Genomic DNA, 24,767 nt, shown 5'->3' with positions numbered 1-24,767 from the left:
TGCCCATTTTTGTCCTCCACAAATGGAGGGGTTAGGATGATCCTATGGAGCTGATTTTTGGTACACACCCTATCTATGATAGGGCCTTGCAAATGAATGGTTTTTTATCACCACAGAAAATGTGGGACCCATGTGATTGGGGCGCTTAAGCTCACCAACACTTTCCTCATATATATATATATATATATGAGGTTGTTCTTGCACAAGTGTGAGGGTAAGCTTACCTGCACACAAGTGCAGAAACAGGGTGGAGGCCCACATTTTTGGGGGGTCCAAAGCACTCACTTGAAAGGCCCTTCCATGGATAGGGTGTGGCCCGAAAATCAGCCACATTGGATCATCCTAACCCTGCCATTTGTAGAGGGGAAAAATGGGCAGAAACATGGACACACGGTGTCGGTCCATCCCCCCCCCCCCCCCCCCCCAAACAACCTTTGATTGGGTTAGGATGATCCAATGGGGCTAATTTTTGGGCCACACCCTATCCAAGGAAGGGCCTTCCAAATGAATGGTTTTGATCCCCCCCCCGCCAAAAAATGTGGGCCCCCACCCTGTTTCTGCACTCGTGCGCAGGTAACTTACCTGCACACTTGTGCAGGAACAACCCTCTCTCTCTCTCTCTCTCTCTCTCTCTCTCTCTCTCTCTCTCTCTCTATATATATATATATATATATATATATATATACTTACCTGCACACTTGTGCAGGAACAACTCTCTCTCTCTCTCTCTCTCTCTCTCTCTCTCTCTCTCTCTCTATATATATATATATATATATATATATATACTTACCTGCACACTTGTGCAGGAACAGCCCTCTCTCTCTCTCTCTCTCTCTCTCTCTCTCTCTCTCTATATATATATATATATATATATATATATATATATATATATATATATATATGATTTATGAACACGGACACGAGTGTCGACACTGACACAGAGTGTCGAACACGGCAAACCCCCAAAATTTAAAAACAGAGACACGGCTAGAATAGAAAGTATATTTAATCATAATTTGTCAATATGGATTCGTGTGTCGAATTCCGACACATATATGAGTTGTCTGACATTAAAACATCTAAAAATCTAGAAAAGGTGACATGTATACACACAAAATTATTGATTATTACACAAACACATGTCCACACGCCCTCATTAACTCTACACTCCTAGCAATACATTTAAAAGTGTCCAAAGGAGTGTCGGCACGTGTGGACATGCGTGTCATATCGGACACGGCAAGAAACTGAAGGAAGGTTATCCCCTTCCGGTAAGATCGTTATGCGCAACGGAACAAAAATCGCATAGAATTTTAAATTTTTCTTTTGATCTTGCTTTTGCCCAAGATCCTAGAGTCTAGATTAGTTAATTAAGTTAATCAAACAAAAATAAATACCTCTTTGAAGAAGAAATCAAGGAATCACGCTGCTTGATCTACTCCTCGAACAGTTGCGATCATTCTAAACGCCGCGGACCCCGCAAGTTGAACTAATGGATTCTTTTTCTTTGCTTAGACTATTGTGGATGTGAATAACTCTTATTCACCTATTTAAGGTCTGATCTAATCAATACCTTTGTTGTAGAGAATAGAGAAATTGATTTGAAGCCTTTCTCTTTGAAACTAGTTCAATTGGAAGAGACATAAAGACAGAGAGAGATGGAAAACTATTTTTCCAAAGGGGGAACAAGGGAGAACGAATTTTTTAGTATTCCACACTTGAAATTTTGTTCTCCCCTCTCTCCTTTATATAAGTAGAGTTTTGGTTTGATACATCCTTGTTTCTCTCTCCCAATTCCAATCTAATTGTGAAACCAACTTAAATTGAGACTTCTTGAGTGAATGGGACTCTCAAACCTCCAAGGCTGTGTGAGGACACTCAAGATACATGGGAGAACGTGTATGGAGGCCTCCCTCCAGCCCTTGTGGCCTTATCTCATAAGAGTTGGTATTGGAAACAAATTGCTTGCTTTGTAGATCCTACAATTTAGCAATTCTTATCCAACAAAGAGTTTGAGTGCAACTCAAAGTCCTTGAGCAATTGGGACTCTTTTCCCCAGGTCTCCAACTGATTTAAGAGTGTTGTGGGCTCCACAAACCTTATCCAAATGTGTAGTCCTATCCCATATTTCCCAATTCCGTTCCAATTCCGCAACTTTTGCAAAATCGATTTGGGAATAACTATCATCATTTGGATTACACATTATTCTGATAATTATTAATCAAATTAATAATACATAATAATGTATATTAATTAATTAATTAATTAATTAATAATTTAATCGATTAATAACTCAATCTAATGGGAGTTATTTCGGCTCCAATTTGTCTTCAAAAAATTCTCTTACTGTCTTTTGTTAATTTCTTAACAAAGACATGTGTATATATACATATATATATATATATATATATATATATAATATCCACATTAATCTAACAGATCATATCCGTCCGTGCAATTACATAAAATGCGGAACCCTGATCCAATTGGATGTTACCGGGTCATTCGAGTTGTGAGTGGGATCATCGCAGGGATCCGACAGTCAATCCTGCAGAACCCTATGTGGGCCCCACTGCGATCTCGCTCTGTAGTTAAACTACACTCGTATTAGGTCAGTGGCCTCCATCGAGACGTAACCTTGAAGATGATCGTCAGATCATCTTACCCTAATCACATCATGTATGTGCAAATCCTTTCTTCGTAACCACATCTACTGAGTTGAGTCATATGGGAGGTGGACACCATTTACCCTTGGCCCACTCTTGGTATACCATTTTGATCAAGCGGTGTTCGGCATCCAAATGCATTTGCAAAATCCTTTGAAAACAATTCAATGTTTCATAAAATTTTCCGATAAACATTTTATCAAATCCATCTGGCCAGGCTATTTAATAGGCCTACGGCTCTAACAAAATTGTAGATGTCAATCCTTAAATTTTAGGGTGAAGAATCCCTTGTTGAGTATCACTATTGGTCTCGAGGGTTTGCTCTACGATATAGCTCTATTCGGATGTGACTCTAAAATAGAATCACTATAAGATAGACTAAGACACACCATTTACCCTTGGTCCACTCTTGGTATACCATTTTGATCAAGCGGTGTTCGGTATCTAAATGCATTTGTAAAATCCTTTGAAAACAATTCAATTTTTCATAAAAAATTTTCGATAAACATTTTATCAAATCCATCTGGCCAGGCTATTTAATAGGCCTACCGCTCGATGTCAATTCTTAAATTTTAGGGCGAAGAATCCCTTGTTGAGTATCACTATTGGTCTCGAGGGTTTGCTCTAGGATATAACTCTATCCGAATGTGACTCTAAAATAGAATCACTATAAGATAAACTAAGACCCTAGAACGGGCGGACAGACCAATAAGACTCCTCAGGTCTAAGGACATGTGAAAGGGTCCTGTCTGGAAGAACAACTTTATACTTTCTTGTTCACAAGTTGTTCTTTATTTGATCCGGTTCGGTTACGCGATCCAATCGTCGCACCCACTCTTCTTGCTTAAGGTCCACCACCCAGATGACCGAGATAAGTCACTTCACGTCACGTGCATGTAGGCAAGACTGGTGCTAATTGTATACAGAAAGAGATGTCCAGTCTCTTTCCCAACTAGGAACTATTAAGGCTTGCATAGAACCGAGATGTCATATCTTCTTGCTCCCTTGAATCTGTGAATCCTTTGAACATGGCATTTCTACTATGCTACCTAAGGACGAACACGTATCTATAAACAAGCACATCACACACATTCATTATTATAATTACCCATTCATGTCATGAAATAAACCTTTATTAATTTATAAATGTCATTCTGCTGGCTTTTCAGGGCATATAGTCTAACAGAAACGTGTGTCAGCAATAAATCTTAAGTGTCAACGAAATCATAGATATATATATATATATATAAATATACTCTCTCTCTCTCTCTCTCTCTCTCTCTCTATATATATATATATATATATATATATATAGAGTTAAGTGAAGCTACACGTATGTGTAGCTAACTTAGCTACACCGACTGCTTAAAATACAGTGGGCCCACATTATTTGGGTGATCCAAACCATTCATTTGATAGGCCCTCACATTGATAGGGTGTGCCCAAAAAATCAGCTCCATAGGATCATCCCAACCCTTCAAACTGTGAAGGCAAAAATTGATAGATTTGTGAAGGTTTTTACACGTCCAATTTTGCCTCCACAAATCGTTGGGTTGGGATGATCCTATGGAGCTGATTTTTTGGGCACACCCTATCTATGTGAGGGCCCATCAAATGAATGGTTTGCATCACCCAAACAATGTGGGGCCCACTGTATTTTAAGCCGTTGGTGTAGCTAAGTTAGCTACAAGTATGTGTAGCTACACTTTTCTCATATATATATATATATGTGTGTGTGTGTGTGTGTGGGGGGGGGGGGGGGGGGGGGGGTGGGTAGGTGGGAGGGAGGAGGTGAGAAAGCTTTGATGTCACTCGTTTAATGATAAGAGTATTTTTGTAATCTCATCTCTTCTAGCATGCATGCTTTTTTGTAGTTTTGGAGGAATAAATGAGCTGGTTGATTAATCATTGATGGGTGCCTGCTTCAATTGGGAAAGAAATCAAAACATAAGTGGTTTGGATGTGTTCCTGATTTGTCCTTTGTAGTGTGCTTCATTCCGGGGATTGTGCAGATGGCTCTGCCTGAACCAATTTCGGATCATTGTCTGATCCTTTTGAACTTGACGATTGGGTCATGGAGACACTCTCTGTAACAATTTGAGTCCATGGAGCTCGAGGAGCCAAACTTGAAGGAGAAATTGGTTTCTTGATGGAATGACGCCTCAGATCACGAGTCTATGGATGTTTGTTTGGACCAAAGAGTTAAATCTAAGTTAAGGCAGTGGGCCAGAGAAGAGAAAGAGGTGATGGGTAATAGGAACTTTGACATCTGAATGAAGATTAATGAGCATGACAGAAAGAGAGTGGGCCTTTGTCGGAAGGTGACTTGGTGAATAGGGTCGGTTTTTAAGAGGAAAATAATCAGAATATATTACAAGAGGAGTTGGGTGGAGGGAACGTTTGAGATTTAAATGGTCAGGGCGTGGGGGTGTGTGTGTAAAATAGTGCTTACTTCAATGGCATCGCAAGTGCGAGAAGGAGAACTGATATGATCCAATCTTTGGTTACAAATGGGGATTGATACAAAGGTCGGGATAGTATCTCTGAGAAGATATTGTCGTTTTACCAGTAGTTGAATTCCACCAATATTAGATCCCTTCACACTTCCATGGGGATTGATTTTAGGTAGCTTCATGAGGCTTCTAGAGATGGTATTGATTGTCAATTCAGCGAAGAGGAAATGCGGCTTTACCAGTAATTGAATTCAACCAATATTAGACCCCTTCACACTTCCATGAGGATTATTTTAGGTAGCTTCATCAGGCTTCTAGAGATGGTCTTGATTGTCAATTCAGTGAAGAGGAAATGTGGATCACTCTCTTTCCTTTAAAGGGTTCAAAGATGGTTTTCGTTTTGCATTTTAGCAAACTTACTAGAAGTTGATTAAACGAGATTTGTGAGTTCTTTGATGTGTTCAATGACAGCATATCTCTTGATACAGGCACTGGTTCACCTTTATTTTGCTCATCCTCGGGAAGGATGGGGCAGAATGCTTGTCTAATTTTCGCCCTATCAGTCTGATGGGTAATGCGTACAAGATTCTTGAGGTGGTCTTGTCTAACAGGGTTAAGGAAGGTATCGGCATGTTAGATTTTGAAGTTTCAATGTGTGTTTACCCAAGATAGACATATCTAGGATGGAGCATTGATCAAGAAATTGAATGAAGTTCTATCATAGGAGTGGGATACGGGAGTTCTTTGTAAAGTAGATATTAAGAAAGATTACAACAGAGTGGAATGGCGATGGCTGAACAATGTTTCGGTTAGGACCGGATTTGGAAAGGTATTGAAGGAGCTAGATGAGATGTGTACTTCATCACTTTGTGTTTGGTGCTGGTCAATGAGTTTCCCCAAGGGTTTTCTTCCAGACCTCTAGGGGGCTCTGTCAGGGAGACCCCCTGTCTCCCTTCCATTTTTACTATTATGGCTGATACTCTAAGCAGGATGTTGGACAAGGCTACCGCTTACGAGCTTATTGGGGGCTTTAGGGTGAAGCCAGAGGAAACAAAAACCACTCATCTTCACTATGCAGATGATACCATTCTGTAGTGACGAGGAGAGGAAAATAAAGAATCTCAATATGTCCGTTTTTAAATGCCCCTATATGTCCATTTTTATATGCCTCGACAGGGTGGCCAAGCACATTGAACAGACAGAAATTTTCAATGGGATGATTCTGAATGAAGGATGGAAAGATGCCTGCTAATCAAAATTTATAGGACTGTGCATGAGAAATCTTAGGTGATGAATAGGACCCTTCCATGCAAGTGACTTTGGAGATTCCAATGTCACAAATATCATTCTCGGGAATTTCTCAGCAAGGTAAAATCTTGGGCTATATTAAGTTTTTTTTTTCGGGTTTATAACAGGAAAAAATGGTAAAAATAAAATAATTTAAATATATAAAATTTTAAATTTTTTTTAAAATATTTTTGAAAATATATAATAAAGTCGCGATATATTTTCTTGCCAATTTTCTTCTATTCTTTTTCTTCTTCTCCTCGCTGGAGGTCAGCAACTTATTCTGTGGTTGCTCGCACGAAGAGAGGGACGTGACAAGATTTTTTCGTAGGAAAGTTCATGGGTTACGTATTTTTAGTTGACTAGGTTTAGGTTTTAATGTTTTTACGCGAGAGGTATTTTTTAAGTTGACAAAAATTTATAATAAAGTAGCGAATTTTTCAAAAATTCCAACTTTTTTAACTCAAGCAGTATTTTCTTTGTTATCGTGTTTTATATGCTATTTTAAGGTTTAGTAAAAAATTAAGGATTTTATCGCGAGATTTTCAAAATATCGGCGAATTTTTGCTATAGGGTTCAGGGAGGATAGAGAGCATTTTTAGACGAAGGTGATTGCCAAAAAATAAGGAATTAACTTTGGGGAAGTGAAATATCCGTGCCTTTTTTATCACTAGGGACACCCAGCAACGTTGTACGTGGCAATCAGCCCCCTTGAATCCTTCTGATGTGAAATACATCAGCCCCTCTGCAGTCATTGACACACTGCTGCTGGGTGTCCCAAGTAATCAAAAGGGACGGATATATCACTTCCCTTAACTTTGGAGATTGGTACCCTCTTGATGAATAGAGAGATATCATGAATGGCTGAGCACTTTTCCAAAGAGGAATTAGGTTCGGACCTTGTTTGGGAAACAATCAAATCTAGACAGGCATTTGGCATGGTCAGGGGACTCTAAAAGATGAATTTTCCAACTTAATTCTTGCCGGCTTCAGAATGTGAATGCTCTATTAAAGATTCTTTCCTTAAGAGAAAATAACAGAGTTAATTGGTGGATTAAGTTCTACAGAAACTTCTTTGACGGAGAGATCAACGACGGGGTTGCCAATTTAGTCTGACTTTTATTAAGCGAAATGGAGAATTTGGACTTAGAATACGGATGGAGCCTTCTCTGTTCATTCTTTCTACCATCATCTTCTACCAGAGTTGTCTTCTTCGCCAACCAACAGAGCTTGGAGAATTGCAAGCAGCCCCTAAAGTTTGTGGCTTTGCCTAAACAGCTTAACTCAACAAAAATCCGCACGCTGGATCACTTTTGGAGCCGCAGGATGATCGGCATACACCTTGAGCCAGGCGAGATTGTCGATAATTTATTCATCCACTGGAGGTTTACGAGCGCTGCATGGGCCTTTGTTCTTCAGTTTTTTGCTATCATGTGGGTGTTCCCAGATTGCATCGACAAACTTTTTGAGTGGTCATAAGCTCCCTGGCTATTAAGGAGATGGAAACTTTGGTACCTTGCTCGCTGGGTTATCTGGAAGGAAAGGAACAAAACTAAATATAATTTGAATTAGCAAATTCTCTTTGATTTTTTTTTACCATTCAAAAAACAAAAAAACCCAACATCGCAAGACTCCGGAACGAATCAGATCTGAGTATACAAGCAACCAACCAAGGAAGACGTACGAACTAGGAACTACATAGTCCCGGAGCCCACAACAATAAGGGGAAAATATAGGGAATAGACTTCAGACCACCAGAAGAGGAGGGGCAACAAGGGAGAAACCCCAAAAAAGATGGGTTTCAACTAGAATAGGAAGGGGTGTTGGGTGCGGCGCCAAGGGGAGACCCAAACAGTGGGTTTGGGAGGGTGAGGCAACAAGGGGTAGTGGAGTTGTGTTGTGGGAGGGAATGCAGCAGTAGGGTTTTTGGGTTTTTGGGTTTTGGGAGGTGGGCGAAAGAAGTGGGACGGATCATTTGGGTTTCGGGATAGGGTAGGGGTGGGTGGAAATAAACGTGAAAGAGGAAAGGGTGGCGGCAAGGTGGAGTGGGGAAAGGGGCACAACAAAAGGAGGGGGAGGCACGACTAGGGTTAGGCGTAGGGCCGGCTAGGGTTAGGGTTATGTTTTTTATGTTGTTGTTGTTGTTGCACCACTACGGAATCAGAACTCGGAGCTCAAATACCAGGTTCGACGTAACCTAGTTTCCATGGAAGAAGTGGAAGAGAAGAGGAGAGAAGTGAGGGAGAAAATGAGAGTCAGTAAAATAACCTCTCACATAATATGATATATATGTGTGTGTGACTACTAGGGTTACATATGTAAAGACCGAAATTCCCTTCTTTTTTTCTTTTTTTTTTGAATGGTAAAGACCGAAATACCCTTCTAACATATCCAATAGGAGTTTTGTGACTTTTGTCTACCATTGTTCATTGGGATGCTACCCTTTGGTTGATACGGAAGGAAAGGAAAAACTGAATGTTTTACGCCACGTCTAAAAGAGTGTGATCTATCCAGGAGGACATTTTGTCAGCCATTGTTCATTGGGAGGCCTAACTTCCACGGCATCTTTAAATTCTCCATCAAACGTTCTTGGGATGAGGTCTCGCTTCGCAAATCCAATGTTGATAAACCTTTTAAGGTGCCCCCAAGCTTCTTCAAGCTGAATTTTGATGGCTCTAGTTTGTGGAATTGGTGCTTCGCTAAAGTAAAGGATTGTTTTATTACTTAGTCACAAATATGGATGATATATTGGAAAAGAAACTCATAAAAAATCATGTGTTTTTACTAGAAGTGAAACCCCTGATTAAAATGTGATATTTATTTTCAAAAAAAAGAACACATTTTATTGGGATTTTCTCACAATATTTGTGCTTTTCTCTCCCAGGATAAAAAATTTGAGAACACAAAACACCCTTAACGCGACATTTAACTTTTCATCCCTTTTCACTCAAAACCCCTTATGCGCAGAAAACCCACCTAACCCTAACCGTAAGCCCTACTCACAAACTTGATTCGGAACAAAAAGAACTAGCTGAACAAGAAGGCGAGCTACCTTGAGGAAAGTTTTTTAAAAAATAAATCTCTTATTTTTCTTCATTTTCCCCTTGAATTATTCTTATGTATTTGCAGAGGAAGACAACGAAGAAGCAGAAGGTGAGGGTTTTCTTTTTTAACAAAACCAAGCAATATTTAAAGAATAAATAAAATTTCCATAGAATTTCAACATCACAAGGGAAAAAACTTAGATAAATAAGAGATAATGTGATAAAAAAAACTGCCTTGGACATACTTAAGTGACTACCATGATCACTTCACAAAACCAAGGCCACATTCATAGCCTAAAGATAATAATTTGAAAAAAAATTGAAAAGAAATCTAAGAAAACAGAAAATTATAAGAAATCTAAGAAAACAGAAAATTATTAGTTTCTTTCTGCAACAGCATAATATACGAACTATACTTTATGTGGTTGACCACAAAATGTAGAACATTAGCAAACAGTGTAAAACAACAACTTTGAAGACTGGATCTAAGTATCATGTAAAACATCGAGCTACACAATGAAAATGTGAATAACTCCATTTTGAATCTCTTTCATTTATTGAATCATTGATAAGAATTAATCAATCAAGTTTCATTCAAATTAATTATTTTGACCAACTGTACCAAAAAAATCAGGAAGGGGATATGTACAGAATAGAGAGGTTCCACCCGCCCAAGTAAAGAACTTGTTTTTTTTTCTTTTTCAAAAAAAAAAAGACAATACTAACCCAACTCATGGGTGGCTCAAGATAATATAATTGGGGAACATGATGGATATCTACAAATATGGTATATACGATTTCACAGTTACCTGACGGAGGGCCGCATTAGCATTCTGCTGCTGATTTTTCCCAGACCACTGAACAGCGTCCATTATAACATCCCACAAGATGCGCACAACCTCAAGATCAGGTAGCTTAGCATCCCTCACACGCTGCTTCACCGTCTCTATGACTTCAGATATATCAGCCTCCTCAGCTATCTGGGCCGTCAATGCCAACTTCATCTCCTTCAGTTTCACCTCAAATATTTTCTTCTCATTGTATTCAACAAGGGCTACCAGGCCTTCCTTGCTGCACAACATATAAAGTCCAAGGGAACAATGGGCTTCAGCTTTACCATTTAATGAAAACAGGACAAATAATTAACTCCGGGTAGAAATGAAATCCAGAGACTGAATAGTACTTAACCAGCACTTGCAACCCAAGTGAGATCCTTGGAAATTTTAAAATCCAACTATGACATGGACAGATATTACCCTGATTTTCTAACCTTAACTGTCCTTCATATAATTGTTAAGAAACTGACAGAGAAGAAACCATAACAGTATTCAGCATGCACATGCCAGCCATCTTCGCAATCATAATGATCCTTGATAATTTCCAGTAAACATGATAAAAAAACTTAACGCTATCAATGAGAGAAATAATAAGTAACAGCCGTTATTAATTTTCACGATGAAAACATAGAATATTTTTGTTTCAGTCACTTTCTTGGGTGCTGGATAATTATTCAAACAACTTTCATTTTTGCAACTTGACAAACATCAGGATTTCATGTATGTGCAACAACTGTAGTGTCATATTTCTATTAGTCGTGATTTTTTTTTTCAACAATTTAGGCAGAGTATGGTATTTTAAATTTTTTTACTAAAAGTAAATGCATAACCATTGAAAGAAAACACCCACGTGAAATGCTCAGCAAAACCTTCAGCAGAACGCTTTGCAGTAGGGAAGAACTCCATGAGATTGTCCTCCATTTTACCCCGCTTTAGGAGCGATATAAGATCATCAAGACTATTATCAATAAGATATTCCTTGAAAAAATCTGTTATGAATGAAAGCACTATCCCCTTGCCCACAAGATTGTCCTTGAGCAGAGGCTGGAAAACTGTCTCTGGTGGAAGCCCCGACAACTTCTGAGAGAATGTAAGGGCTGAGAAAATCGCAAGCTTCTTCCTCTCATTCTCCTCAAAGAGCTCCAATGACTGTAGGAACCTCCGCATAACATTTTCAAGATTCTTTATCAGGAACGGCCTCCGACGCAAGATCTTTTGTATGTAGAGTACAGATGGCAAAATAGCTTCGCGTCTTGGTTCACAATCTATAACAGAATAAGTATGGCGCTCCCCTTCATCAGACTTTGTTGTGCCTGGTTGAGTGCGCCCTCCTATGAAAACCACCTGCAGTTATTATAAAACGAATTAGATATTTGCTAATGAAGAAAAATAGAACAAAATCACGATTAAGCTACTTGACAATGAATGTTTCCAGAAAAGCAAGGAAATGATAAGAATTTGATGTGTGTATAGTTCATACGTAACATCAAAGATTGTTTCATGTGCTCCCATCTGGGCCCATTGTTTTTTTTCCAGAATGGTCTGGGCCCATTGTTAAAATCTTAAATTTCGCAATTTAAATCATAATAAATGAATCAATTTGTACATAAAAATAAAGATATATTCAACTGCAATGCATTCAGATGCAATATCTGTACTTTGAGAATAGCTGGGAGGATTTATAGGTGAAAGTATTGCAGTTTCTTTGACCCCACTTATATTTATTTGACCCCACTTATATTTAAAATTGTTAGCTAGATGGCATTATATATTTTGCTGTTCGTGAGTAAGCCCCAGGCAGCCGTTGAATATTTGAAGAATTGGTCTTTCTTGTTGTTTGATAAGCCAAGAGGTATATCAATGAAGGGCTTTCACTTCAGCTCTTCCAGGGCTTCAAGATTTCAAAGTTGAACCGACGGCTGAAGTGTGAGAAGAATCACAATAATGGTGACTTAATAGGTGAGATGTCGTGAGCTATTGGATATCAAGGTTGACATAACATTTAAATATTCCAGAACCATTATATAGGGTCCAATGAGGAGGAAACGTGGACCTTATCATGACATTAACCCTATTTAGGAGCTTAGGCATTCTTAAGTTAAAACTTTGGCCTGAGTTGAATTCCTAATGCAGATTTCGAGGGAGCTAGAATTGATAGTGTAATGGTGAGCTAGCCTTTCAGAGTCCCCAAGGTCAAACATTCGAATGAGTAGAGGTTCAAGAGCCCCAAGGAGGACAAAAGAAAACACTCATTGTACTATTTACTGGCCATCTTACAAAAGGAACACAATGCACCCAATGTCGTCAGGTGAGCAATCAATATGGCAGACTTTATGGATATCATGGCTTAATTTTTTTGCCAGAACATGGTCATTTCGGTCAGCTAACCTCAAAATAAAACATGCCTAACATTTTCAAGAATATTTCAGCTAACCTCGAAATAAAACAAGCCTCACAATTTCAAGAATATTTCAACCAAAACATTCGAAATTGACTCAGTTCGGCCCAACTTTTTCATTTCCTGAAACCAAGTTTTAACCACAAGTAGACACAAGGACTTTATGGACGAGATGTCTGGTAGATGTCAGGCGTTCTCTACTTTCCGAGATTCCATCGTAACCTTTTTTTCATATCATCCGTTAAAAATCGATTCTGGCCTACTCCAAAATGAAACATTTCCAACATTTTCCTTAATCTTTTTCTTTTTTTGAAAAATGACAAATTATATTTATACCATGAAAGATTACATTGGGGACCAAAGGTCCCGCCTTGCATTTACATAGTATTATGGCAAGGAGCATGCTCCTGAACCATCAAAAGAAATAAGTAAAAAGTAATCCTAAATACATCAAGATAGAGTATAGCTCATCCAACCTGTCAATTCAAACTGCTCCTTACAAAAATACAGACCCCATGACAACCCCAATCAGAAGCTATTTCCATACCTTCTCCCCAATTAATCAAAAAGAATGCTTCATCTCTCTGAATCGTCGAGGGACGAATACATGTAGGAAGGGGTATCTCCCAAAAAACTGTAGTCTCTCAAGATAAGGTGAGTCAGATTCGATACAACGACTCTACTGCTTCGGAGTAGTACCTAGGATAACCCTGCCTAAGAAGTTGAAGCTTGAGTGAAGATCTTCATCATTCCATACGCTTACTTCCTCTAAAAAACTCATCCAGACGAACTTAAACAAAGCAAAACAACTTAGAGGAGGGGAACACAAAATCTCTATCAAACCTAATCTAAACCTTCCACGCTAAACTTCCTCCTACGTCCTCTTCCGAGCATTTTAAACAGGCTTCTTTAAACTACTAAATAATCAACACCAAAGTTTTCCTTCCTTTAATCCGAAACTCACAGCAGAAGTTTATGAAAATTCCGAGTTGGGATAAGAACTTACTGTCTAGTCCCCCTCCCCAGTCTTCTTTTCAGTTGCTCTCACTTTTTTCTTCCTTGTCTCTTTCCGCCAGTGCTAGAAACATGTTTTTGGTGGCCCCCAAGTCTTCATCATACTCAATTCGAAAAACGTCCCCCATTGTTAGCAAATCATTGAATTCTTCCAAAAACAATCCACGACTTCCTGGGTCTTCTGAGCTATCGTCAATCCGCTTATCCTTACCTTTAGAGTCCCCACTAAATCGTGGTAATTCCCCAGCTCGCTGATCAACTTCCTGCCCCAACACTTCCAAGGGGTCAGGAGCCTCAATAATCGGCCGATCTCGACTATTCTCCAAATCCCTAATTACGGCCTTTTTTCCTCCTTCCAAAGGCGCCGACGAGTTCGTCTCTCCTTTTCTAAAACTTTACTGAACATTGGGAGGTCGAGGAGAGGTATATGCAATTCTTTATCACTTGTCATCTCAGAGGAGTTGGGATCGCTGCTGAGATTGCTAGAGGATTCTTTCCAAATGTGTGCCCATCGCTTTTTCAACGGGCTAAGGGAAACCTCGCATGGGGTGGGAGATTCCTTCCTTGCCACTTTTTCATTATAGCGAAGGTCTTTCAGGAGTTCAAGATCACCAGCCTCGAAGGAAAATTCCTGATTGTTGTCACCCTGAGTAGCTTCCTTCTCTGGCATAGCTGGGTCAGTGAAGTTGTCAAAATTTCGAAAGAGCTTTTGAGAGTCAGCAACAAGTCTTCTCTTTCTGTGATCTTCTTTTCTAAAAATACCTTTGAGTTTCCTTGTAAAAACAAAGAGACCACCTCGGGTAGCTAACACCCGAGCTTCCGGATTAGAATTTCTACGGGTACAATACCTTTCCCTATACGTAAGCGTTTGTCCTTGGGGTTTTTGACTTCCTTATTAAATCTGTTTTCTATTTTAAGGCCCTTTTCTCCTTTTCTGAGATCAAAATGCAGTTGTCAGCTGTCAACATTTTCCTGAATCTTTGAACTAAAACATTCCTAAAGAACTCAGTCCGTCCCACCTAAGGGATACACTGAGACCAGGTTTTAATAACAGGTGGAGATAATCAGACTTTATGGACGAGACAACTGATATATGTCATATATTTTCTACATCTTTCCATGTTAAAATCATAATTTTTGTGAGGCAAAGTAGATGTATCGTGTGCTAGGACCAATATTTTTTAAACAGTAAAGGAATATTTTGTTAAAGAAGAAAAAGATACATAATGAAAAAATAACCATAACCAAGACAGACATTAACATCAAAAAACAGGTTCAATCACAGTTTACCAACCAAAACGCCATTAAAAAAAAATAAAAATGAAAACATTAACATTAAAGAAAAGGAATTGAGTGGACACGACTAATGAGTCCCTTCCTCCCCCTTTCTCCTAATGAATCAAACTCCAGTTCAAAATTCTCTATAATATATTGAACAAATAATTGGAATTTACAATATACAGTGCTCCAACTAGCCTACCAACCTCCACGGAAATATAAGCACCGTCAAATCACACTCAACAAATCTACTTTGACATAAACAAACACAAATTCGGTAATAAGATTATCAATCCTTCTCTTAAAAAAAGAATCCCTGCTTCACTATAACCATTTAACTGCAATAGACCGAAGAATACCAGTTTTGTCTCCATTGCATTATCCCGTTTAGACGCCAACCGTTGGTTGCCTAAAGAACATCAATCAGCCTTGAGGTTAAGGAGCTAACCGAAGGAGTTCTTTGTATGCTATTAAGAACGTACAGAGACCTTCACAGTCCAATTAAAAGGCAGATGGCCCTATTAGGTCATGTAATAGACCAAGTTCATGTAACAAACCACAGCCTACTAGAGGCCAAATAAGGATATTGACCCCATCAGTGAATTGTAGGACTAACATGAGAACAGAGCAATAAGACTCCATTTCCATACCCTTAAGTCACTACCATCCTTACGAACATTGAACCAAGCTTAGAACTAAACAACTTCAAGTTCAAACAGACAGAGAAAACAAATAAGTGGTTAACTTTAAAACGAACATTAAAACATTTTATTTTATTGAACAATAAAGACAACTCATGTCTTCTCATATGTTTATATTAAAATGCTATGCCAAAAGGTATTTTCTGCAAGAAAAAAAGACAAATAAAAAATGGGTAATTCACACCCGTATCACATTGGTCGTGAGCATAACCAGTAACCGGGTTCTACTTATTAGAAAAAGAACGTTCAGGGGTAGGGGCCCTCTTAGCCCTTATTAGTTCTCTTGCTATCCCTCCATCTCTTTTCTCTCTCGTTTTTATTGACTCCGTGCGTATGTTGCGGTGATTCAAGATTCATAATAGTAGCTGCAGTACAATCCCACACACCCTCCTCTGTGACGCTGCTGGTCATGCTATATTACAAGCGCGCGGGGGGGGGGGGGGTGGCTGGAAAATCCATGTTGTGTTGTGCAGTGTTTAGAAGCGAGGCTTCAAAGAAAAATGAAGCTTCCAATTTGGATTGCACTTAGATGATGCCACAAAAGCCTAGAGTTTTACGGATATGTGAAGCAAAATCCCATCCGATGGGATTTTGCTTATTGGAGTTTTCGGGATTAAAGAAAGTAACTGTAACGACCAACCCTTTCATTGGGTTTGTATATTAAAAGTTTGATAATTCCACCCCAAATTTTAATAAAGTGGGTGTGACTAAATTACACAAATAAGTGTATTACACTAAGTGTTAGTTTAGGGGTATTTTAGACTTGTAAAGTTAAATTGGAATTCACTTTTAAGCCTCCAATTGATAGCCGTATCCCAACCTCCAAAATAATAGGCATGCTCCACTAAATTCTCCCAAAAATAGTATCGTGATTTCAAATCCCTAAAATGTAGGTACATTCCCATATTTTCTCAAAATTTGGTCGTATATCCATCTTTCCCAGAAGTATACCCCCCCATTCCAACTTTGGAATGCGTACAGCAAAATCGTCTCTCTCCCCTTTTTGGGCATCCCATGCGGGCCCACAAATTATATATATATATATATATATATATATATATATATATAGAGAGAGAGAGAGAGGAAAGTGTTGGTGAGCTTAAGCTCACCAAACTTATGGTGAGCTTAAGCGCCCCAATCACATCGGTCCCACATTTTCTGTGGTGATCCAAACCATTCATTTGCAAGGCCCTATCATAGATAGGGTGTGTACCAAAAATCAGCTCCATAGGATCATCCTAACCCCTCCATTTGTGGAGGACAAAATGGGCAGATTTGTGGACAAATAATGTCTGTCCATTTTGACCTCCACAAATGGACGGGTTAGGATGATCCTATGGAGCTGATTTTTGGTACACACCCCATCTATGTAAGGGCCTTTCAAATGAATGCTTTTGGATCATCCTAACAAAGTAGGCCCCAATGTGATTGGGCGCTTAAGCTCACCATAAGTTTGGTGATCTTAAGCTCACCAACACTTTCCTCATATATATATATATATATATATATATATATATATATATATATATATATATATATATATATATATATATATATATATATATATTACATGAGAAAACGGTTCCTACACACTTGTGTAGATAAGTTATCTACACACTAGCTTAAAATACAATGGGGGCCCACATTATTTGGGTGATCCAAACCATTCATTTTAAAGGCTTCACATAGATAGGGTGTCCACGAAAAATCAGATCCATAGGATCATCCCAACCCTACGATTTGTGGAGGTAAAATGGACGTCTTTAAACCTTTAGAAATTAGTCCATTTTTTGCCTCCACAGTTTGAATGGTTAGGATGATCCTATAGATCTGATTTTTTGTGGACACCCTATATATATGAGGGCCTTAAAAATGAATGGTTTGGATCACCTAAATAATGTGGGCCCCCACTATATTTTAAGCTGGTGTGTAGATAACTTATCTACACAAGTGTGTAGGAACCATTCTCTCATATTGTAACGACCCGATTTCCATGACCGGATCGCTACAAGCAAACACCTGTCAGAATACTTATATTTTTTTTTTTCTTTTCCTTAAACCATATATGAAAATTAAATAGCCATCGCTCTTCATTGTAAGAATGCAAGATCTTTTTTCTCTCTATTTTTGACAGATTATAATCAATTTTGTATGATAATCAATTCCAGAATTTCTTGTTTTCTGTTGGTTCTTGAATTCTATCTTCATAAATTACATTTTATGCGTTCTTTTCATCCTAACCAAAATTCGTTTTCTGCTTATGATCTAATCACATTATTGTCATGGAGATTTAAAGTAAGATCAGACCTGCTTTCTAAGGTCAGAACCTGAACCTAATTGCAAGTTCCAAATGCTTCTGACAGCAAAGTTCAGTAGCTGAACCTGCGGCCATAACCAAGTGTTCAAGTACATTTGCTCCATGTTCTTTGCTCAATCTTCAACAAAACTTCCACCAACCCTCATCTGAGATTTCCTCATTCATAGATCTATCAGATTTGTAAATAATTTGCATAGATCTGGTCTAATTCCACAGATCAACAACTTTCTCTGTTAGATTGCAATAAAAGAAAAAACCCGCAAACAATGTATTCAACTCTCGGTTTCTTTTGGAGTTTCAAAACTTTTTTTGTTTTGGTTTGAATTCGGACATTAGCTGAGAAAAAACACGGTTGAAAGGTTAGCGACATCTCATAACCAGATTCTACAATTACTTGAATCCATTTCCAATCACTTGAGCTCTCAGCTGAAATTCCAGAGATTCCTGAAGCAAATTGATACTCCACTGGCATGAAATTCAAGAATTTTGATCTTTAGCTCTTTCAAACATCAGCACTTCAAGATTCTGAATGAACTTTGGATCTTAACCAAAGATGTGCCACAGAATCTACAATTCTTGAGCGAGATTTTTGCTTTAATGTCATGGGATACTCAGGACTAAAGTCACACTGCGGAAATACGATTACTCTGTGTTTAAATTGGAACTCCAGTCCTTTTTCCATTTTCTTCACGTCAATTACATTTTGTAATTTGCTGAGAACGATTTGGATCTACTAATTCACAGTTCTCTCAACAGTTTTCCAATTTGAGTCAAAGGAACAAAACAATGATCGTATTTCCAGGCGGTTCACTAACAATGTGCAGAACTATCCTTGTCCTCGATTGGGGCTAGAATTCTAAAATCTGATAGGATTTTTCAGATCTACTCCTATATTCTAGCTTCCTGTAGATATTAAGATCTGTCTTTCATGTCACTAGGTGTTTGATGTGATTAACACATTATAGATGGACTTTCTTGCTTATGTGACTGTTTTTAAGTATGTATTTGTGCTTATTCTAGCATTTCCCGAAGTTTCATCTTAAAATTTTATCATTTGCATATGTTTCCATTTGTGCTGCATGGATTCTTTGCCCCCCTATGCCGACTCCGTGTCGACATGTTTCGACATGCGTTTCTGTTAGGGGTTCCATGCAAAAGCATATATCCCACCTCGGACAAATGAAATGGATGTGAGTGGTTTATAAGGGAATGGGCACCCTCTCCTTAATGGCTAGCTTTTGAGGGTGAGTTCCACCCGGGTCACAACAAGTTGTATCAAAGCTAGGGCGTGGTAACTCCGTTGTTGCCTCCGAGGACGGAAATGTCCTTCGGGGAAGATCTCGAAACCCCAGTGTGCCTTCTAGGATGGTGAAGTTCCCTCGGAGAAGATCTTGTGGTTCCCATGTTGCCGCGAGTGGAGGGGCGAGATTGTCCACGTTGCTTCCGCGTGGAGGGGGGAGATTGTTGGGGGTTCCACGCAAAAGCATATATCCTACATCGGAAAAATGAAATGGACGTGAGTGGGTTATAAGGAAATGGGCAACCTCTCCTTAACGGCTAGCTTTTGATGGTGAGTTCTACGCAAGCCTAAACAGTTTCAAACATGGATTCGCGGGTAACACAACTGGATTCTTGTCGTAGCCGTGTTCGACTCGAGTCATGTTTTGCAGGCGAAACTGACACATCTTCTCTCTTTTAAAATGTGAATCGTGTATATTTCCCCTTTAAATGCATTTTCTTCTTAAAAAATTTTAATAAAAGCACAGCCAACCATCTCTTAATAAAAAATTTAGCGCCCCGATAGGGGTGCGCATTATTCGGTTCGGTTCCAAGTTGTTTCGGTTTGGTTATCGTTACCTTTTGTATCATATTTCGGTGTTCGGGTTCAGTTTCGGTTTTGGGCAAAAATATTTCGGTTTGACCGAATAACTGAAAGTATAGAAATGATGCGACTATTTTCGGACTCATGAGTGAAATATGCTGTAAGCGCTATACTGTCAGTTCTGCCAGACATTGAAAAGATAGCCTAACATAAAGTAACCATTTTTAATTAAAAAAACTTATTTTCCTAAATGCCAACTGTCACCAACTTCTCCTTTGACTAGAAAACGGCAAACTCTTTGCAGCCACTAACATGGGGTTCTGAGCTCTGTTCTATGTGCGCCCCATCACAATCATGACTCCCTTCAAATACCCATAATACCACCGACTATCTGAAGCCTTTATACATACATTAAAGGCTAGTTTCGTCATTAAGAAAAAGCTGTTTTTCGGAATCTGTTCTCGCAAGTCTATCTGTTGGATTTGCGTATCGTGGCAAGATGCTCATACAGTTTTGAAGAAAACAGAGAGAGAGAGAGAGAGAGAGAGAGAGACAAATCGATTCACATCGCCGGAATGTCAAGAACCGGCGTGTTTTTCCGGCGATCGAGGCTGGAGCTGATGGAAAATGCTTTCCTTGGCCTTCTCCATCTCAAGAACTTCACGTTTTTGCTGTTGATGATGGTGTCATCGATCAAAAGGTGATCCAACGGTTGTTAAAGATCTCTGCATATAAAGGTGCCTATTTTTTTTAGATTTTTTTCTTCTAATCTTTAAATTGTTAAAATGAATTAGAACAGATCTGACCGTTGGTTTATTATAGTGGGATTAGATCGAGAGAAAGGTTCCCTTGGATTTGACGTAAGAAAATTATTTAGGGTGTTCATTATTCGGTTTTAACCGAACAACAGAAATATTTATTCGGTTTCGGTTTACAGATTTAGATAACCGAATTTTTTCGGTTAGTCTTGTTCGGTCAAATCGGTTCAATTAATAACCGAATGAAGAGCCCTACGCACCAACCCTCTACCCTCAAATTTTTCATATATATAAATTTAAATATTTAAAATTTATTGATTATTTTATTTAATAAAAATTATCGAAACCATAAATCCTACTTTTTGGGGTTTGCCGAATCCAACACCTTGAATCCATGTTGAATCACGACACCTGAATCCGAATCCTCACCACAAGTTTCATAAATTTCTGTGCTTTTACAAGATTTCCACCACAATTACCAACCGAAGCAAAATGTTTCCGTTTCCATGTTGCCAAAACCAAAACCGAAATTGAAAACTTTTTGGTTGAGCCTCTAGCTCAATTGGTAAGGATTCGTTCTTCAACCTTTGACGTCAAAGTTCAATCCCAGCTTGCCAACTAAAAAAAATACATACAACTCTCAAATCCTCCCGATTAGAATTTGTACTTCAAGGTTTCAAGTTTCAATACACATTTCGGCCATGACGGAAATGGAAAAATGTCAGTTTCGGATGAAAATTTCAGTAGAAATATTGTAAAATAATGGAAACAGGTGGAAACATATGCAAATGATAGACATTTAAGATGACACTTCAGGAAGTGCTACAAGAAGCTCTACAAAATCAAAAACCATCACAGAATTACAAAAACCCATCCAGAATGGTTTAATAACATCAAACACCTAGTGGCACGCATTTTCGCGCATGTATGATAATTAAATATACCAGATTTCACATATTCATGCAAATATTTATACATAATACATGCACTGCATTTCACATGTAATTCATATAATTAAATTATGTGATAATTGTTATTAATATTCCAACTGATTAACACCCCCCCGCCCCCTCCAAAAAAAAAAACACTCAATTACGAATTAAGATAAATGGTGCATTGGGCATCCTCTTCCATAGTATGTTTCCTTTTGGCACCAAGACTTTCCAGTTTTGACATACATACACCACAAGTTGTAACAAAAACATGCAATCTCAAAATATGTTAAAATCCCCCCCACGCACGCACCCACACCCAAAATCTTATAAGTACCCTCACTATGTAGGGAAAGGTGATCCATCATTAAATATTCCTGTTTACCAAGGATGCGTTTACTACGGAAAGAACTTTTTTTTTTAGCATGTCACACATATTTATCTTCACCACACAAGCAATCATTACAAGAGTGGGATTAAAAAAATTCTAGTGCTAAAAAGCAACCAAACATGGGATGGGACGAAAATTTTACTAAAACTTCCTAGGACAAAAATTTTACTGGCAACCAAACGGAGCCTAAGGCTCTGTTCACTTCTTTTCCCCGGAAAGGAAAGGAAAGGATTTCGTTTTCCTTTCCTTTCCAGGTCACATGGCAGAAGGAAAAGGAATCCAGAAGAAAAGGCTTCGTTTTCCCTGGAAAGCCTCTTTCCGATATATTTAATCGGAAAGCAAATCTCAAGTAACAAGGAAAAAGTCAATTTCCACGTCATTTTTAGCTTTTAAATAAGAAATTCCACATCTGATAATAGTTTTCCCTGGAAAAGAAGTGAACACAGAAATTCTATCTTGTCAGGGAAAAAAAAGGTTGTTTTCCAGGGAAAACAACACCAGGGAAAAGAAGTGAACAGAGCCTAAGGGAAAGGTATGCTCTTCCTATCCAAGGATTCTACTAAAAACTAGTGACTAAACATACATAAGGCCCAACTCATAGAATTTGTTTATATTGACCTCTACCAGTATCAAGTATAGAGTCGAAAAGGTGTAGCTTATACACAACTCACACAACCAGATATCTTCCCAAACCCAATCCACTCCCACGCACCCTCACGACCACTGAAAAAAAAGAGCCTAATTATCGATTTAAAGGACTCCATAAAGAGACCAAATAGACTCTCGTATTCCAAATCCTTCCGAAAGTAGGGTTCCTAAAGTCCCATCCACACCAACGTACAATAGAATTGTCCCCAATAATCTTTTCCCAAGGCACTTTTTTTCTTTTGAGGACTTCCATAGGCAATTTTTCAAAAGACCCATGTTCCTAATTTTAATGTTGAAAATTCCAAATGCTACTTTGGCTTTTGATTCAAATACTTCTTTCCAAGATTTTTGCACTCCTCCTTCCCATAAGAATAAGGAATACCCCTTGGACCCTCTGATACATTCTCTTGGATAAGTGTAATGACTGTGATTATCTTCTCTTTCAAAACCCTAAGATTTGGGCCTTTGGATCAGTGGATCTATTTTCAAGGGTGGGGATCAACGATCCATCGTTGATCAACCCTTGATCTTAAATTTTAATCACTCTTTTCCCTTCGATTTGCTTGGATCCATAGATCTTAGAATCTATGGCTATTGAAAGTTATATCTAAATTCTCTAATTGAGAGAAGAAAATAAGTCTTGTAAAAAAATAATTTCCGTGGAAAATATCACTTAAAAGGTGGAAAAATTTTTGTATTAAAAGTGGAGGGAAGAAACCCACGTTTTTCCTTGTATGGAAAAACGTGCACATGGTGTGGGTCCACCTAAAAAACTTCTCAATGATCCATTGAATATTGTATACTTTGCTTTTAATTAGTAATAGCATTTCAAAAGTCAAAACTACTATATATATATATAATTACGGTAAGTAACAATGATTGTATGATAAATAAGTTAAGAATGTTGGAAGGGAAAGTTTCTTTTTTCTTTTTGGAGATTTGATTTCCACTTTAAAAGGAATCTTGTACTCCTCTTTTGGTATGATAGACTTACTTATGTAAAATTCAAAATCTCAAAATTTTAGGAGATTTCTTAAAAGATAAGATCTTGTAAAATTTTTGGAAAATGAGCAATCAAATCCCAACAATAGTAGTCATTGGGAAATCAAGGGATTTGATTGTGAGCAACTACCATATCTCTTTCACTCTCTTTTATATATTGCCTATATTACATAGTAGTCATTGGGAAATCAAGGGATTTGATTGAGCAACTACCATATCTCTTTCACTCTCTTTTATATAAAACCACAACAATGAAGAGAAGAATATAAGAAACTTGGGCTCTCTCCCACATCCAAATTTCTGGACGCCCAAGTGAGAGAGAGAAGAAGAAGAGCTTTACTCTTGATTCTCTTTATACCTTGATCCATCCAAGTAAGTACCCTTATTTCTTTCTTTGTCTTATAGTGTTTTCTTGGTCCCAAAACGGACCAGATATATACCCTGTCAATGTATGTTTTATAAGTCTCAAAACGATCCAGATTTATACCCTGTCAATGTATGTTTTATAGGTCCCAAAACGGTCCAGATTTATACCCTGTTAATGTATGTTTTATAGGTCTCAAAACGGTCCAGATTTATACCCTGTCAATGTATGTTTTATAGGTCCCAAAACGAACCAGATTTATACCCTGTCAATGTATGTTTTATAGGTCCCAAAACGGACCAGATTTATACCCTGTCAATGTATGATGTTTTATAGGTCTCAAAACGGACCAGATTTATACCCTGTTAATGTATGTTCTATAGGTCCCAAAACGGATCAGATTTAACACTGCTTTTGTGTGTTATTGTTGGTCCCAAAATGGACCAAATTAAGCGTTGTTTTGTATGTATTTTCCGTCCCAAAACGGGACAGCAACTTAATGTTTTCTCATATGTGTTTTCCGTCCCAAAACGGGACAACAACTTAATATTTTCACGTATGTATTCTCCGTCCCAAAACGGGACAGCAACTTAATATTTTCGCGTATGTATTTTTCGTCCCAAAACGGGACAGCAACTTAATGTTTTCACATATGTACTTTCCGTCCCAAAACGGGACAGCAGTATAGTGTCTCAGTATGGGTGTTTTTACGCCCAATACTGCCAGCAATATGATGTTTTGATGTACGAGTTTTATGCCTTTAAACAAGGCAGCTATTAGTGTTTTTGAGTGTGACGGTTTGCTCGAACAAGGCAGCAATATGGTGTATGCGTAAGTCCCACTACGGGACAGGATC

General features: G+C 38.3%; 1 protein-coding gene across 1 annotated transcript in view; it reads right to left on the bottom strand.

The window, feature by feature from the left end:
• Window positions 1–24,767, bottom strand: part of LOC143859572 (uncharacterized) — a 47,099-nt gene that overhangs the window by 6,880 nt on the left and 15,452 nt on the right. Inside the window, exons 5-6 of the mRNA XM_077370224.1 lie at window positions 11,137–11,630; window positions 10,260–10,521 (exon numbers count right to left, since the gene is read on the bottom strand). Of these exons, the coding sequence (XP_077226339.1) occupies window positions 10,260–10,521; window positions 11,137–11,630 (756 nt within the window). The remainder of the gene's footprint in view (window positions 1–10,259; window positions 10,522–11,136; window positions 11,631–24,767) is intronic.

This window comes from Tasmannia lanceolata, unplaced genomic scaffold, assembly GCF_043159265.1.
Source record: "Tasmannia lanceolata isolate RefF3 unplaced genomic scaffold, GAP_Taslan_0.1 ptg000034l, whole genome shotgun sequence".
NCBI lineage: Eukaryota > Viridiplantae > Streptophyta > Magnoliopsida > Canellales > Winteraceae > Tasmannia > Tasmannia lanceolata.
This window is presented reverse-complemented; position numbering and strand designations above follow the sequence as displayed.